Here is a 15,864-nt window from a genome sequence, read left to right as displayed (position 1 = left end):
AAGCATGTGTGAATAATTTATAACCTAAAATATGAAAGAATCTTATAAGCAGAAATAAAACCGTTAAGTCATAAAACATTAATGGATTAAAATTTGCAAAGATTTTAAAGCTTTTATAAAACAGCAAAAATTAAGTTGAAAAGCAGATGAACAACTGGAAAAACTTATTTTTTAATACAGATAAGAGTTAATTTCTTATAGAGTTATAAATTGAGAAAACGAATAATAAAGGAACTGGCAGTTAAGAGAAAAAGAATTACAAATGCCAATAATCACATAAAGAAATCTAAATAAAAAATGAGACACCGTTTTTTTTACCTATCATGTTAAAGAAGCGTGATGATATCCCAAAGTTAGCGAGGGTGTGAAGGAAATGATCAGTTCAACAATTTTTGGAAGTTTTAAATGATCTACCTTTCCGGTAACAATCAACACATGTCCTTTGACCTTGGAATTCTATAGCAATTGACCCTAGCCATTTATCACATGTATATAATACTCATAAAAGCCTGATAACAATACAATGAAAATTTAATAGCAAAAGACTGCAAACAATGCAACTGTCCATTAAATGGATACCAGTTAAATAAAATACTGCATATCCATACAAAGGCAACACCATATAGTCAATACAGCTCTCAAAGAGCTCCAAGATGCATTTTGTTGAGAAAGATGCAAACAATGTAAACAGCATGACCCACTCCAGTGTTAAAAAAAAGAATTAAGATAACCCTGGCTATTCAACTCTCTCTAACCCAACTCTGGAATCAGTAGTTTCAGTTATACTTCTGAATGAATCCCTCTCTATCTGAATTCTTGTAGGAACCCAAACGGTTCAATATCAAAGGGATTTATGTACATAAATAATAATAGGAACATACATGGGACTTCCTTGGTGGCGCAGTGGTTAAAACTCCATGCTCCCAATGCAGGGGGCCTGGGTTCGATCCCTGGTCAGGGAACTAGATCCCACATGCATGTTGCAACTAAGAGTTCACACGCCACAATTAAGGAGTCCACGTGACGCAACTAAGGAGCTGGTGTGCTGCAACTAAGGAGCCGGCAAGCCCCAACTAAGGAGCCCGCTTGCCACAACTAAGACCCAGCACAACCAAACAAATAAATATTTTTTTAAAAAAGGAACATACGCGATATATATGCATGCATTTTTTCCCCTAGGAAAAAAATCACAACAAACTGTGTCAAGATGGCTTGCCTTTAAATGACGAGAAGGCTTTCATTTCTACTTCATGCCTTTCTGCATTATTCGAATTTCCTAATTTTATGCATTTTTGAATAATGTATATTTCTAAATCTTAAAAATTCCTTTTAAATTATTTTGTTAAAATGTCAACAAAACCTTGCATAGGTAGATTAATAGCTCATTTTTAGTTTTCTTTGTACCTTTATGTATGTACAACTCATAATCGGTCCTATTTTAAAGAAAGTAATAAACACTGTGAGAAGAGTTAAAAAAAAAAAGAGAGGAAAATACAGAAAGAAAATCAAGTGGAATTCTCAGAAAATTAAGACCCCAGGATTTCTCACTAGAAGAAAAAAACTACATTTAGGAAATGAAAAGAAAGTTGATAATTAGATGTAAGATGAGTCTATTAAAAAACTGCATAAATATTTCCTATATGTTTATTTTTCACACCATACAATTACATATTACTCACCCAGCTTGGAAAATCAGACCAAGTTGGAACTCGCTGACAGAGGTCCCGAAGAATACGTATGATAATCACACAGGACTGCAGACCATTAGCTCTAGCCTTGAGAGCAACACAAAAACCAACTGAATTAATCTTAGAAATACTGAAAGTATCCCTTGATGAAAAAAAAGTTAAAATACCACTGTTCAATGGAAGCTCAGATAAAAATAAAACAAAAATAACCACGCTTAAAATTGGATTCAATGAGCTGCCATTTACAGCAATATTTTATGCCAGGGTTAGTATTTAAAAGCTGATATTTTAGGTCAAAGTAAACAGATTATACAAGAATAATTGTTCTTGATCCCCTGTGAACCTTGACCTGTGTTCATTTAAAACAGTAAACTTCAAAAAAAAGTCTGCCTACATTAGAAATAAAAGAAAAAGTAAAGAGCTAAAAAGTTTGTCTAGGGACTGAAAGATTAAGGAAATCTGTTTGGTTTCCTTTCTGTGCCTTTGCATAACTGCAAAGTCACTAAACCAAACAGCTGCTTCCTCACCTTTCATTCCCTACACTTATTAACTTAGAGAAAGAGGGGGGGAAAATCTTAAAACTATACACAAAGCTTTAAACACATATTCCATTATTTAAAGCAAAGTTAATCTGCAGCCTTATGGAATATAATATATGTACACAAACTTGTGATGTTCCTAAACAAGTCAACTTTAAATATAGCCACTAAAAATAAAAATAAAAAAACCCAAACTACAAAACACCCCCAAAACCTGAGTTTATTGTCAAATTAATAGTAACTGCAATATGCAGATCTTCACACCCAGCTTTCTATGTTAACATTTTCTGATATTTAATTTAAAATAGTATTGCTTGGGCAATCTTTTGAAATGTTTAAACACAGTTAAACATGTTGTACTGAACTACTCTCTCATAAGGCTACAAGAAAAAAGTAAAATGATGTTCCGAACCTGGAACCACTTAGCGTGGCGTAGAGCAGCCAGAGCGTCAAGGCATTTTTGCCTGTCCAAGACGTCCGGTGGGTCTTTCACCATACCCGAGGTTACATCTAAAATGGATTGAATTGGCAAAATGCAGTGAGGAATGGGTGTTTGACCAGGTGAGCAAGACACTTCCTTAAAGTAGCATCAGTGTCACATGAGCCATTTGAGAGTCTGTCAACACTTTAAAGTACCCAGGGAGTTATTTTCAACAAATTCACATAATCTAACATGAAGATCAAGATGAGAATTAAACTCTTTATTTTAGAAATATAATAAATAATTTCTGCAAATATAAACCCTACCCACCAAAATAAAATCAAAAGGAAGGATTACTGGACACAGCGCACCAGCACAAAGACGACAAGACAAAAGGGAACACAAAAATCCACCTTAATAAATGAGAATGTACAATAAACTACTGAGTTTGTTCAGTATTTTAAATGGTCATAGGTTATTCTGGGGCTAATATGTCAAAGAACTAACAATAAATATGGGATGATCAATGAAGTAATAATCATAGAAAAAAAATAAAGAGCCAAAAATAGGCATTTCTAAGAGTTCAATGACTTCTCTTCCACAAGAGAATTTTAGCTTTAAGAATTAAGGGAATATGAAATGCCCTTTAAAATTCAAAGTTCCCATGAAGTAATTCAAAGAATAATTGGAGAGAAACAATGAGTAAAGTAGAAAAGGGCAATAGGAACTAGCATGGTTAAATAGAATAAGTATAGAAATAGAACAGATGCAGTAAGCAGAATGGTTTGATGATATATCTGTAGAATCTTTTAAGTTGCAAGTCAGTTATAATAACTGATTTTAATCAGATTATTGTATTAAAACATAAATGAGCTATATAAAACTTAAGAAAATCTGAACCTAAATCAGGACAAGAAGTTAACTTTTCATTCATAAAAGGCCAGCTTTACGTTCATCTAAAACATATCTGTAAACTGTGTATAAAAGTTGCTAATCAAATTTGCTAATCAAACTATTCATAGGTATAAGTCAATCTAATTCACAACTGTGGTGATTTTAAAATATTTTCTAAATATAGGAAAATTACATACCAGGCAAGTAAGCTACTGAAAACAGTCTTCTAGATAAAAAGCACCAAAATTATGGGACATTTAGGATATAATTTTATAAATCATTGAGGGCACCAAATGAATATGTGGGACAAAAGATGAAATATACGATAAAAGAAAACATGAAGATGATTTTACTTTAAGAGTACTAGCAACGCTGGGCAAATTATTTGTCTATTTTTATATGAGCATTCAGAAATCTTAAAAGATATCTGTCCTTATTTTGCGTAGATGACATATTAAAAAGCATATTTAAAAAGTAATAAAGAATTTCATCCCTTGTCTGGGCTTTTTATTCTTAGTTCCTACTCCTTACATAATCAGATGGCACAAATTTTCAGAATACATATTAGAAGGGAATTTTACAGATAATCAAAGAACACTGTGTGGCATTCTGAAAATGAACACTGAAAGAGGAATGTGGGTACTAAAAAGAAAAGTATCAAGTCAGAAATAGTAGTAATTTTTAAAAACTAATAAACAATCTCAAAACCTGAAAAACCAACTACTGAATCCAGAAGTATAATGAACATAAGAAATGGGCTATTCTGAGAGAAGGAAAAGGAACACAGGAAAGCACAGCTAATTAAAGAAGTAAAAAAAAGCAAGAAACAACAACAACAAAAAACCACTCCCCAAAGCAAGGTTACAGAACATGCTGAAGAACCCTTTCCATGTCCCTTATTTATTTACATTATCTGCTAAAGCTAAAATGCAAATAGGTGATAATGTGCAATCTCTTTCTAAAAGTTTCTGAATTTTTAATGTTAATTCATGTTTTAATTTCCTCCAATACGGAAGAAAAGTTTTCCTTTTGCACACAAGCATTCATAACTTTGGAAATTTAAATTAATGATATAATTTCAAAGATGCCAAGACACCTATTGCAATTTAAAAACAACTTAAGAGCTATAAGTAGGAAATTTCTGGCAAATTTAGAGTGTGGATTTTTGCACCCATTCTATATTTCAAGTGGATTAACCCCTTAGATATATTGTACTAAGATCATACTTTCTTCCTAATACCCAGTTAACAAAACAAAACCAGTTAATTTATTTAAAAGAAAGCAAATTCTTACCCTACAAAAGTGTGTTTCATAAATTTTAAGGGGTTAATCACCAGTTAGAAGACATGCTGTGTCCACACTATTTTATGATTAAAAGTTAATGGGAATATATTAATTTAAATTAACATGGTTATGTAAAATATGTAATCCACCCAACAATTTAAAAACTAGTGTGAACACTGCTCAATTCTAGGAGAGACAAAGACAAAACAAACAAAACAGCCACACAAAGGACAATAAATGCCAGACTCTGCATCCAAAATCCCTCCTTAATCAAATGGCAGGTGTGACACTGAGCTTTTGAAAACCTTGGTCAAAAATCCTTCCGATGTCTTGGCAGCAACCCCTGACAGGAATCAATTCCCTCTGCTAGAAGGCTTTGGACCGGGCCTGATAAGCTAAAGGTGGAAGAAAACACACATAATACTTGACTTGCTACAGAAGAGACGCTGTAGCAAGGGTTAGAGCATTTTGTACATTTCAAGCTTCAAGTCAATTAAATGTTTACTTAATGTTTAACTGTCAAACACAGTAACATAAAATAGATCTGTAATGTGTTTAACAGTTATTTGGGCAATTTAATCATCTCCTTTAAATAATTTTTGGTATCAAACAGGACCATTACGCATTAAGAGGCTACCACAACTATGCGCAAGTCGCCAGTCTCACGATTTACAAGTGCTCTTCCGGCAAAGCCTTCCTTACCCCTGTACTAACTCCCCAAAGCAAGCTATAGGCTTTAAATGATTTTAAGACACAGAGCATTCAGAGCTGCAGTGAGAGAGAATACATACCGTTATTCTGCAGCAATCTTCATAATGAAGCTAAAGACATGATTTACTGCAGTTATCTGCAGCAAAGAACACTATCAATGTTTCTACACTTTTTGCACATCCAACTTTTCAGCTCAGTGTCTTGAAGTAAAATCTTTCAATTTTGGACTGACCACTTCTCTCACCATAATATTTATGAAATTCAGAACAATAACTCAAGTCTGGGTCAGACAAAAATATAATTTTGTTTCCTTTAGAAGGGATAGATTATTAAAGACTACTAGAAATATGATACTATTAACTTTAGACTTTTGCAACAAAATAAAATTACTTGATACTGCACCAATTTAAGCAAGCCTAAATATGACTGGACAAGATGTGCTCTGAAATAAAGTTAAATGGTTATATGAGTATAATTTCATATGAAATACAGCAACTATTATTTATAACATAATCTCGAAGATTTCTTTTTCAAATCCTAAGAGTCATATGCTGCATATGAATTGACCAGATTGACTCAGACACTGTTTTTCCAGCAATATCCACAGCCAGACCTTGAGTGGGAAAACTCATGCTCATATAAAAGATCCTCTACACAAACCCATTTTTAAGATGCAAAGCTTACACAACATACAAGTCCTGATATATCGTGTATATATAATGTATGCAAAGTTAGACATGTCTCCCAATGATCGCATTTTTAGTAAAAATTATCTTTTCCTGGGTTGTGGAAAGCCCAGTGCCTTAAAAAAAATTGCTTTGCTGTAAGAAAACAAATTTAAAGGGACAGTAATTGAGAGCCTACTTATGCTATTAGACAAATTAAGTATTCTTTTCTCCTCTATCTGTATCACAAAGAAATATTAGTGTAGACTATAACTCCATATCAACAAATTAAGATGTACAAAAACAACATGAAAGGAAACAAAGTAAATTTTATCTGACCCATAAAACAACAGAACCAACATACGGCAGACACTGACCATGCTTTTTGGCTTAAAAGCTTTTGAAGCTTTGAAAATGTTACACAATAGTCCCTAAAGCAACATTGCTGGCACCAGCAGGATTTCATATTCTACAATTGTAAAGTAAGTTTAAAAACCCTGAATTGTGCTGTAACTCACTAGCTATGCCAACACCATTTAGTTTTCAATATCTCTAGTATAATAGTGGGGTCAGATGCCCAAATCTACGTGCATTAGGATGCTCTGCATTTATGAAAACGCTTCAAACCAAAGAGCAACCTCAGAGAACCAGAAATATTTACCTCAGGACAAGCCAAATCCATGATTACATACATAACAATGCCTCTTAAACTGTGTTATGAATATTTAACCAATTTTATTTATGGAACTCTCTTGTCTTTTTTTAAGACAAGAACAAGAACTTAACAGAAGTTAAATTTGTGGCCCCTCACTAGCAACATTTCTTTAATTTGTTCATGGGTCAACTATGCTGGTAAGAATAATTTTGAACTTTTTTTTTTTTCCAGAAATCTGAGGTTAGCAAGAAAAGAAAAAAAAATCAAGAAAATCAATAATACCATGAGTGTTTTATATAAACGTACATTGCTAAAAAGACATTAATAAAAGATCTGGGAAATGATCTTAAGCAAAACTGGTTGCTATATACGTCAAATCTATCAAATTCATATGTAATGCCAGCATGTTGCCTTCTAGGGCTTAATGCCATCTTAAAGAGTAGGTAAATGGGAAAAAAAAAGTTAATAGAAAGTAGAATGTTTAATGGCTTTCCAACCTCCTTCCCTCATGTTCTCTTCTCGAATAATTGGAGACGTCAGGGTGATAGTGACTTGCATTTTGGGTTCCACACATGAGTTCAAAATTATTGCCGCTTCAGAAATTGCACATTTTATGTCATACTTCTCAGGACTTATAACCTATGTAATGAAGAGTACAGGAAATTAGATGGACCTTTTAACATTATCAAACAAAGCAGTTTCACTATGTCTCTTTCATTTTCTCACTACCTTAACCATTTTATAAGGACTAGATCATATATTACTCCCCCAAGAAGCCTTGTAATACATGCAAATATTATAAATCTCTTGCTCCTCTTTCCTTTTAGAATTTTGTTGAACTAATATTTACCATTACTTGTATCATATGAGTTATTTGTATGTGTGTATGTCTCTCTTAGATGATGAGTTCTTGGATAAAAGAAACACTGCCCTATTTATTACCGTACCTTCCTAATAGCATCTTGGGTAGTTAAGTACTTGCAGAATATGAATGAGACTAAAATAGATATCTGAAACTAACAGGAGCCATAATTCAAACATTCCCAGTGTACCTTGTCTGTGAACTCAACAGATCTACATTTTATCAGGGAGCAGAAAGTCCTGATCAACAGAAGAAAAACCAGGATTCACTGCAATTCAGTACACATGAAATAAGTCTCAGTATATATGAACAAATGAAGACTCACAGAAATTACACGGATTGTTTACAGCACAGTATCTAGGTTCAAATCCTAGCTCTGCTACTTTACTAATGATATGAAGATGGGCAAATTATTTAACTCCCCTTTACCTGTTTTTATAAAATAGGGACAGTAATTTTATCTAACCTATAGGATTGTTGGAAGAATAAATGAATTAACTATATAAAGCACTTAAAACAGTGCCTGGTACATAGTAATAATTATATAAACATTAACTATGACAATGATGATGATGATAATAAATTCTATTTCTCTTGCTTATCCACTTGTACAGTAAGTACATAGAATGATTTGGAAAGAGTATGCTGCTTTTAGTGTAATTGTTAATTATTTAGTTAGGATATAGTATTTTCTGCTTTGTAGTTTTTTGGGGCTGTGTTGGGTCTTCATTGCTGCGCGCGGGCTTTCTCTAGTTGCGGCGAGTGGGGGCTATTCTTCCTTGTGGTGTGAGGGCTTCTCACTGCTGTGGCTTCTCTTGCTGCAGAGCACAGGCTCCAGGCGCGTGGGCTTCAGTAGTTGCAACATGCGGGCTCAGAAGTCGTGGCTTGCGGACTCTAGAGCGCAGGCTGAGTAGTTGTGGCGCACGGGCTTAGTTGCTCTGCAGCATATGGGATCTTCCCAGACCAGGGCTCGAACCCATGTCCCCTGCACTGGCAGGTGGATTCTTAACCACCACGCCACCAGGGAAGCCCCCCTGCTTTGTAGATTTACTAAACACCACAATTTAGGATCAAGATGTTTCTCGCAAATTATATAATTTTTTCAAAGTCCTCAAACCTCTTCTGAGTCTCCTCTCCTTCATTGCTCTAGCAGCGTCAACAAAGGGTAACAAGTAGACACACAATGACAATTCTCTTGGCTCCTAATACTTAAAAAGACTAATCTACAGTAAGAAACTTCACATCTGGAACAATGGTAATATAAAGCAAACAACAGTAAGTGCCACAGTCGTCAGAGCTCAAGGTTTTTTTTTTTTTGCCGTACGCGGGCCGCTCACTGTTGTGGCCTCTCCCATTGCGGAGCACAGGCTCTGGACGCGCAGGCTCAGCGGCCATGGCTCACGGGCCCAGCCCCTCCACGGCCTGTGGGATCTTCCCGGACCGGGGCACGAACCTGTGTCCCCTGCATCGGCAGGCGGACTCTCAACCACTGTGCCACCAGGGAAGCCCAGAGCTCAAGTTTAATAGCATGCTTCACTATCCCTTTTGGTATCGGTTGCTCTGCTGTGGTCAGGTACTATTTATTCTGACATTACTGTGGAATACATATTACCAATGAAATGTCAATTCTTGGATTTCAAATATCTAAATAAGTTTTATACATTAAGTTATTCAAGAAGTCTTTATTTTAAATCCCAGTCTGTGATTCTGACAAGATACTATATAAAAATTTTAAAAATTCAAACTTAAAAAAGTTTTTTTTGTAGGACCAAAAGGGGATATTCTACTAATTGTGCATTGCCACAATTTGCTGAAGAGAGACAGTGAGAGCTAAGACCTACGACTATAACACATAGAAAACTGAAAGTAATCATAATAAAACTGGGGAAATTCAAATCAGAAAGAGTCTCTATTTTAGTTACTATACTTTATTAAAAACATATATTCAACTAAATAGGCAAGAAGTTCATGAATTCTAAAAATTTAAGCTTGCTTTACATACATGGGCTTTGTTTAAAAAACAAAACAAAAAACCCCCATTTTTTCCCTAAAGTCTCATCTCTTAATGATTCAACTCTTGGAAAAAAGAACAGGAAGAGGACATGTGCTGCAATTTTATATTTTAAAATAAATTAGCAAGATGGCTTCATGCCAAAGAGGAGCACTATAAAACCTAAAAAGACAAAGTAGAAAACAGTTCTACCAATTTGTACAATCAGGAAAAAATTCAATTCGGAAAGTCAAACCAAAACTTTAAAGGCAGGCTTAAGATTAAGCTGAAGCACAGTTAGTCCTGCCAAAAACTTTTGAACCAGACAAGGGGTAAAAATGAACATTTCCATAATACTTACAGCAAGCTGCTTGGGTAGGTTTTCTGCAATACGGCTTAATAATGTCTTTGAAGGTTTCTCTGAGCACAGCAAAACAAGGTTGACATTTCTATCTCCTCGGAGAAGTAATCCTTTTGCCAATACTCCCACTCGCAAAACTCCTTTTAAAGCTCTGCAGTGAAATCAAGTTATATTATGACATTTCCCTTCTCAACCAGAACCACGATAATCTCTCAACACACAATAGTAAGTGAAATAACTTTTACACCGTTAAAATTCTCAATCAACTACAGTATAAAAACATTCAATATTTTTAGAAGTGTCCTTCACTTAGATAAGAAATATGGATAAATTAATAAATCAAGAGATAAGTTCTCACAAGGACAACTGCAACGCGAAGGCCATTTAACACTTTTCTGCGTCTCACTTTACAAATTAGAACAAAAGTCATGTTCAATATATACAAAGATATTTCCAAATGGTTAAGGGGAAAATGAAAAGTTATAGATCATAATGCAAACTTGATATGAAAGATGTTGCTAAAGCTTGAGCTTATTCACTTATGGGTCAATGTGTTAAGGAAAAATAAGCTGCTAAAACAAAGAGTAAACAGATGCAACAGATAAATAAAAACTGAAGCGCAGCTAAATGCAATTGAAAACTATAAAGGCTGCTTTGAAAACAGACTTGAAATAGTTTTATATAAATTTAAATAAAATGAGTAAAATTACAAGGTTGGAGACTGTATGAAATTCTGTTATTTTTCATTTCAGCAAAAAACAGCTGAATACATTAAATATCTAACACAAGCATAACACATGTAGACTGACAACAGAGAATTTTCAGTCTTTGTAACTTTTATTTCAAGTATAAGAAGTCCACATAAGGGAAACCAAAATTAAACAAAAGTAAAAAACTCTGAAAACACACCTGTCTTTACCTCCCTCTTTCTTATCATCTCCCTCTTTGCTCTTGCTCTTCTCATGCTCAGACAAGCTGTCTGAAACAAGTTTTAAAGCACGTTCAGTGATAGAAACAATTTTCTGAACTGCCTGTAATTCCTCTTCAGTTGGATAAATGGTTGCATGTTTTGTCATTACATATCGATCATCAGATGAGTCAGGACGACGTAAGGGCTGGAGAAGACAAAAAAGATAACTTCATTAAAAAAAAATGCTTCCCAAGCAAAAGTAAATTATTATTTTTCAACTATACATATGTTTGTGACACCTTTTCAATAAAAAAGTCAATTATGCAAAATGTCCATTTAAAGCCATCTTTTCCCTTCTTTCCATCTCAGTAAAAACAAACATGTAAACTATGGAAAGTTACACTATCAAGAATGAGTATGCATCTATGTATATATGCATGCTTTGCCTCAAAACAAGTAAAATTATAATACACACCATCTAAGGTTATAAAAATACTTTCTACTCAACTTTAACAACCAGCGATTCTGAAATGTTTTGCTTTTAATAAAACAAGTTTCACAAATACTTATTCTATGGAAAGACAAATGAGAAAGAATAGTTTAAGAGCAGGAATTTGTTGCTGTTTCCTTCTAAGTGCCCTCTAGAAAACAGAACAAAGAATAAAAACATCTTGTTTTCTGCAGTCTGAACTTATATGAAATATTCCTCATAACCCAGGTATGTCTTCTTTTTTTTTGCAGTACGTGGGCCTCTCACTGTTGTGGCCTCTCCCATTGCGGAGCACAGGCTCCGGACACGCAGGCTCAGCGGCCGTGGCTCATGGGCCCAGCCGCTCCGCGGCATGTGGGATCTTCCTGGACCGGGGCACGAACCCGTGTCCCCTGCATCGGCAGGTGGACTCTCAACCACTGCGCCACCAAGGAAGCCCAGTATGTCTTCTTTTATCTAGCTTCCACAGAACACAAACTCTCAAGATGCAGCTCTTGCCTACAGTTCTCCTAATACATCCACTGTGTGCTCATCTTGGACCATTTACTTACCCCTTGTCCTGCACTTAATTTAGAAGTAGTGGTAGGTTTTTTTTCATAATTTGAAAAAGGAAAAAAGACTCTAAACCACTGGTAATGGGAAGATAAGAATAATTCTGAAAGCAAAGCAACTGCCTTCAAAATTAGTTGTTCTTGACAATCTAAAGAACAAAGGCAAGAAAATCTCTTATGTGAAAGAAGAGTTGGCAAAAGAAGCTCTGCTCCCTTAACTCATAGTGAAAGTAAGAAAGATGCATGGAAATTCTATGAAGTCCTCATAAATAAGGACACAAGTTGAGAACCTGTAATAAAAGGAGGGAAAATTCTAAATCAGATGAAAAACTTATATTGGAACTTGGATATTATTAGGTCTAAAAATTAGCTCCCCAAACTGCTATCTTCCAATGCTGAGCCAGTCTTACACTTTCACCCCCTATGTAAACAAAGTGGACACTCACTGCAGGCCCCTGCGGCTGAGGAGGCATGCCTGGTCGGACTCCCAGGAGGCCTAGTGGGCCTGGGGGACCATGAGGATAGCCTCCGTCAGGCATTCGGCGGCGATCATCCCAATGATGCTGTTCTTCCTCCATTCTTCTCCAGTACATGTCCTCTTCATAACGTCTGAAACATAGAGAATGATACTGTAAGTCTATAAGAAAAATACAACCCAAGAATTTAAATCAATAATGATATAAAAAGCAATTTAAAAAATAGCCCAAATCAGTCTAGCTTACATCTCTTTTCTCCTACTGTATCTGATTACCTTTATTTGCTTGAGCAGTAAATGGAAGTGAATCCCAGTGAAAAGAGAATAAGTAAACAAAGATAAAAGCAAAACAAAATTTCCCAGCCTGAAGACAGGGTTGAAAGAACAAGCACCAGAAACCTCAGAGTTCCTTCTAACCTCTCCCTCTTTACAGGAGACTGTAAACTTAAATGCCTACCTAATGTGACCAGACCAACAATGTGTGTGAGTGAAAGACTCAAAGCATACATTCAGAAATTTTCTTCATGTCTCCAAAGAAATGTGCTCTCTCCTAATTTTTCTAAGAGAGAACTTCTGAAGACTACCTTTAATTTCCTCAACTGATACAGGCAGAGAGACAAAGACACTTCTCTACAATGAGGAAAAACAACTGAGATAAATGGCAACTCACACCGTGTTTCACTTTTGGGGACATGTTAAGGGTGACAGGAACTATGGTAAAGAAGAAAGCACATGCTCTGAGCCACAGCACAGCTATTAATTACTGCCATAAGGGAATACAGATGGTAATACATGGTAAGTGTTGGTTCATGTTGGTATCCAAAAAATACCATGTGTACCAAATGAAACACCCACGGACTGAACTTGGACTGTGGGCAGCTAGTGTGTAGCCTGTGTGTAGCCTCTGTTTTAATAGTCAACATTTTCAGAATCTAATTTCTTTTTTACCATGTCACTCTCTCCTTCTCAGTTCTATCTTCGCTTTCAGCTTCAAACTAGGATACCAATAACTCCCAAGGTAGTCCTGTCTTTATAGCAAAGTTTTGTAACAACTAACTTTTTACCAGACAAATTTGTTTAACACAAAACATAGGAAAGAAGTATGTTTCTCAAGTAGCACTGTAGAAACCACCAATTTCTTCAGTCGGGAATAAGCAGTGCTTTTTAGGTCATCCCACTAAGGACAGAAAGAACCATACTTCTATGTTATTTAGGTCTTGAGCTTGAAGGCTCTGGAAAACCATGTTCATTCCAGTACTGAATACTTTGTTATTACTAAAGCTGTTTATGTTAAATAAGGGCAGGGACCTTTATCCATTGTTTACCAATTCATACTTGGTGTCTAACACACTACGTGCTACTTCCTGGCAAACTGTAAGTGCTTAATAAATATTTGATATAACAATAAAAGAGGAAGTAACTGTGTAATCTAGGTATAGAGAAAAATTTCCAGTGCATTACAAAGGCAGAAACTTCATAAAGAATAAGAAAAATAGATTTAGATACCTAAATAAAAATCGATACATACATAACAACAAAGATTATTTAAAGGTAACATGTTAATAACGTGTTAATAGCTATAAGAAGTATCTGTACAAATCAACAACAGGTAAGTTAAACAAATAAACAGGCAATTCACCACAGAAGAAACGTAAGTGGTTAAGCATGAAATAAAAATTTAATTTGCCGGGACTTCCCTGGTGGCACAGTGGGTTAGGAATCTGCCTGCCAATGCAGGGGACATGGGTTCGAGCCCTGGTCTGGGAGGATCCCACATGCCGCGGAGCAACTAAGCCCGCGAGCCACAACTACTGAAGCCTGCGCGCCTAGAGCCTGTGCTCTGCAACAAGAGAAGCCACCGACCGCAATGAAGAGTAGCCCCCGCTCGCCGCAACTAGAGAAAGCCCGTGCGCAGCACTCAAGACCCAACGCCGTCAAAAATAAATAAAGAATTTAAAAAAAAAAAAAAAAAAAAAAAAATTTAATTTGCCTGCAATACAAACAATTAAAGTTGAAACAAAACTGTCTTTCGTGTTTCACTCTCTCATTGGCAGAGATTTTAATAAGTTATAGAAGCAGTTCTCAAAGTGTGGTCCAGGGACCCTAGGTGGTTCCTGAGACACCTTCAGGGGGATCCATGACATCAAAATTACTTTCATAATAATAACAAGACATTTGCCTTCTCCATTCTCATTCTCTTATGAGTGTACACTGGAGTTATCCAGAGGCAAAATGTGTTATCACAACCTGTTGAGCAGAGAAGTAGATAGAAAAATCAGGCTACCTTAAGCTAGACATTAAAGAGATTTGAAAAAATATAAAACAATGTCATTCTCATTATTCTGGGGGAGAAATATAGTTATTTTATAGTTAGCATATTATATTTATCCACATTAATAAATATGGTTGATCTAATACTATAATTATCAATATTTAACTACATTTTAACAAACATAAAGTCATTTAAAAATTAATTCATAAATATTTAAACTTCTCAGTTTTCATTTCTAATACAGTAAATGTTGACAGCTATAACCCATATACACAAAAGCTCTTTGGAGTTTTGTAATTATTGAGTATAAAAGGTCCTGAGACCAAAAAGTTTGAGAACCAGTTAAACTATCCAGTACAGGCAAAACGTATGGGTATCTGCCAGTCAAACATTTTCGTTTCTGAGACTTTATTATTAGCAACTAATCATGATTTATGCAATAATATAGCCTCAAGGATGGTCAATGTAATAATTATAATAGGGAAATACTGTAAAAAACCTAAATATCTAACAATATGTAATTGGTTATAAGGAAAATTTTACATCTGCACAAGAGAATACTATGTAGCCATGAAAAATAAGATAAAATAATTCTAGCTTACTTTTTAAAAGAGTTGGTATGTAAATGAAAAAAGTAGGTTATAAAATACACATATATTACACTTGTTTATATTTATCTTAATTATATTTTAAAACTTGTACACAAATCCTCATAGCAGTAGTATTCATGATAGCCCAAAAGTGGAGATGACACAAATGTCCATCAACTGATGAATAAACAAAATATGATACATACACATAATGGAATATTATTCACCTATAAAAAAGAAGTGCTGATATATGCTATAACATGCATGAACCTTGAAAACGTTATGCTAAGTGAAAGTAGCCAGACACAAAAGACAACATATTTTGTGATTCCATTTATATGAAATCTCCAGAATAGGTGAATCTATTGAGACAAAGTTTATTAGTGGTTGCCTAGGGGATAGAGGGAGGAGTTGTGGGGGGGAATAAGGATTGACTGCTAATGGGTTTGTGGTTTCTCTTGCAGGTCATGAAAATGTTCTAAAATTGATTGTGGTAATGACTGCAC

The 15,864-nt window shown here is 35.1% G+C and overlaps 1 protein-coding gene across 6 annotated transcripts in view; it reads right to left on the bottom strand.

Annotated features, from left to right (window-relative positions):
• Positions 1-15,864, bottom strand: part of ZFR (zinc finger RNA binding protein) — a 75,678-nt gene that overhangs the window by 21,086 nt on the left and 38,728 nt on the right. For 3 of the 6 annotated variants that reach the window (XM_027092690.1, XM_027092692.1, XM_027092691.1), the window contains 6 exons: positions 12,468-12,630; positions 10,980-11,185; positions 10,071-10,221; positions 7,355-7,496; positions 2,640-2,737; positions 1,680-1,775 (listed from right to left, as the gene is read on the bottom strand). In XM_027092690.1, the coding sequence (XP_026948491.1) occupies positions 1,680-1,775; positions 2,640-2,737; positions 7,355-7,496; positions 10,071-10,221; positions 10,980-11,185; positions 12,468-12,630 (856 nt within the window). Of the gene's footprint in view, positions 1-1,679; positions 1,776-2,639; positions 5,674-7,354; positions 7,497-10,070; positions 10,222-10,979; positions 11,186-12,467; positions 12,631-15,864 lie in introns of those variants that run through there. The other 3 variants (XR_003429923.1, XM_027092694.1, XM_027092693.1) reach the window with 2 other exon arrangements.

The sequence above is a fragment of the Aethalodelphis obliquidens genome, unplaced genomic scaffold, assembly GCF_003676395.1.
Source record: "Aethalodelphis obliquidens isolate GAN/ISIS:26980383/991018 unplaced genomic scaffold, ASM367639v1 scaffold80, whole genome shotgun sequence".
In the NCBI taxonomy this organism is placed as follows: Eukaryota; Metazoa; Chordata; class Mammalia; order Artiodactyla; family Delphinidae; genus Aethalodelphis; species Aethalodelphis obliquidens.
This window is presented reverse-complemented; position numbering and strand designations above follow the sequence as displayed.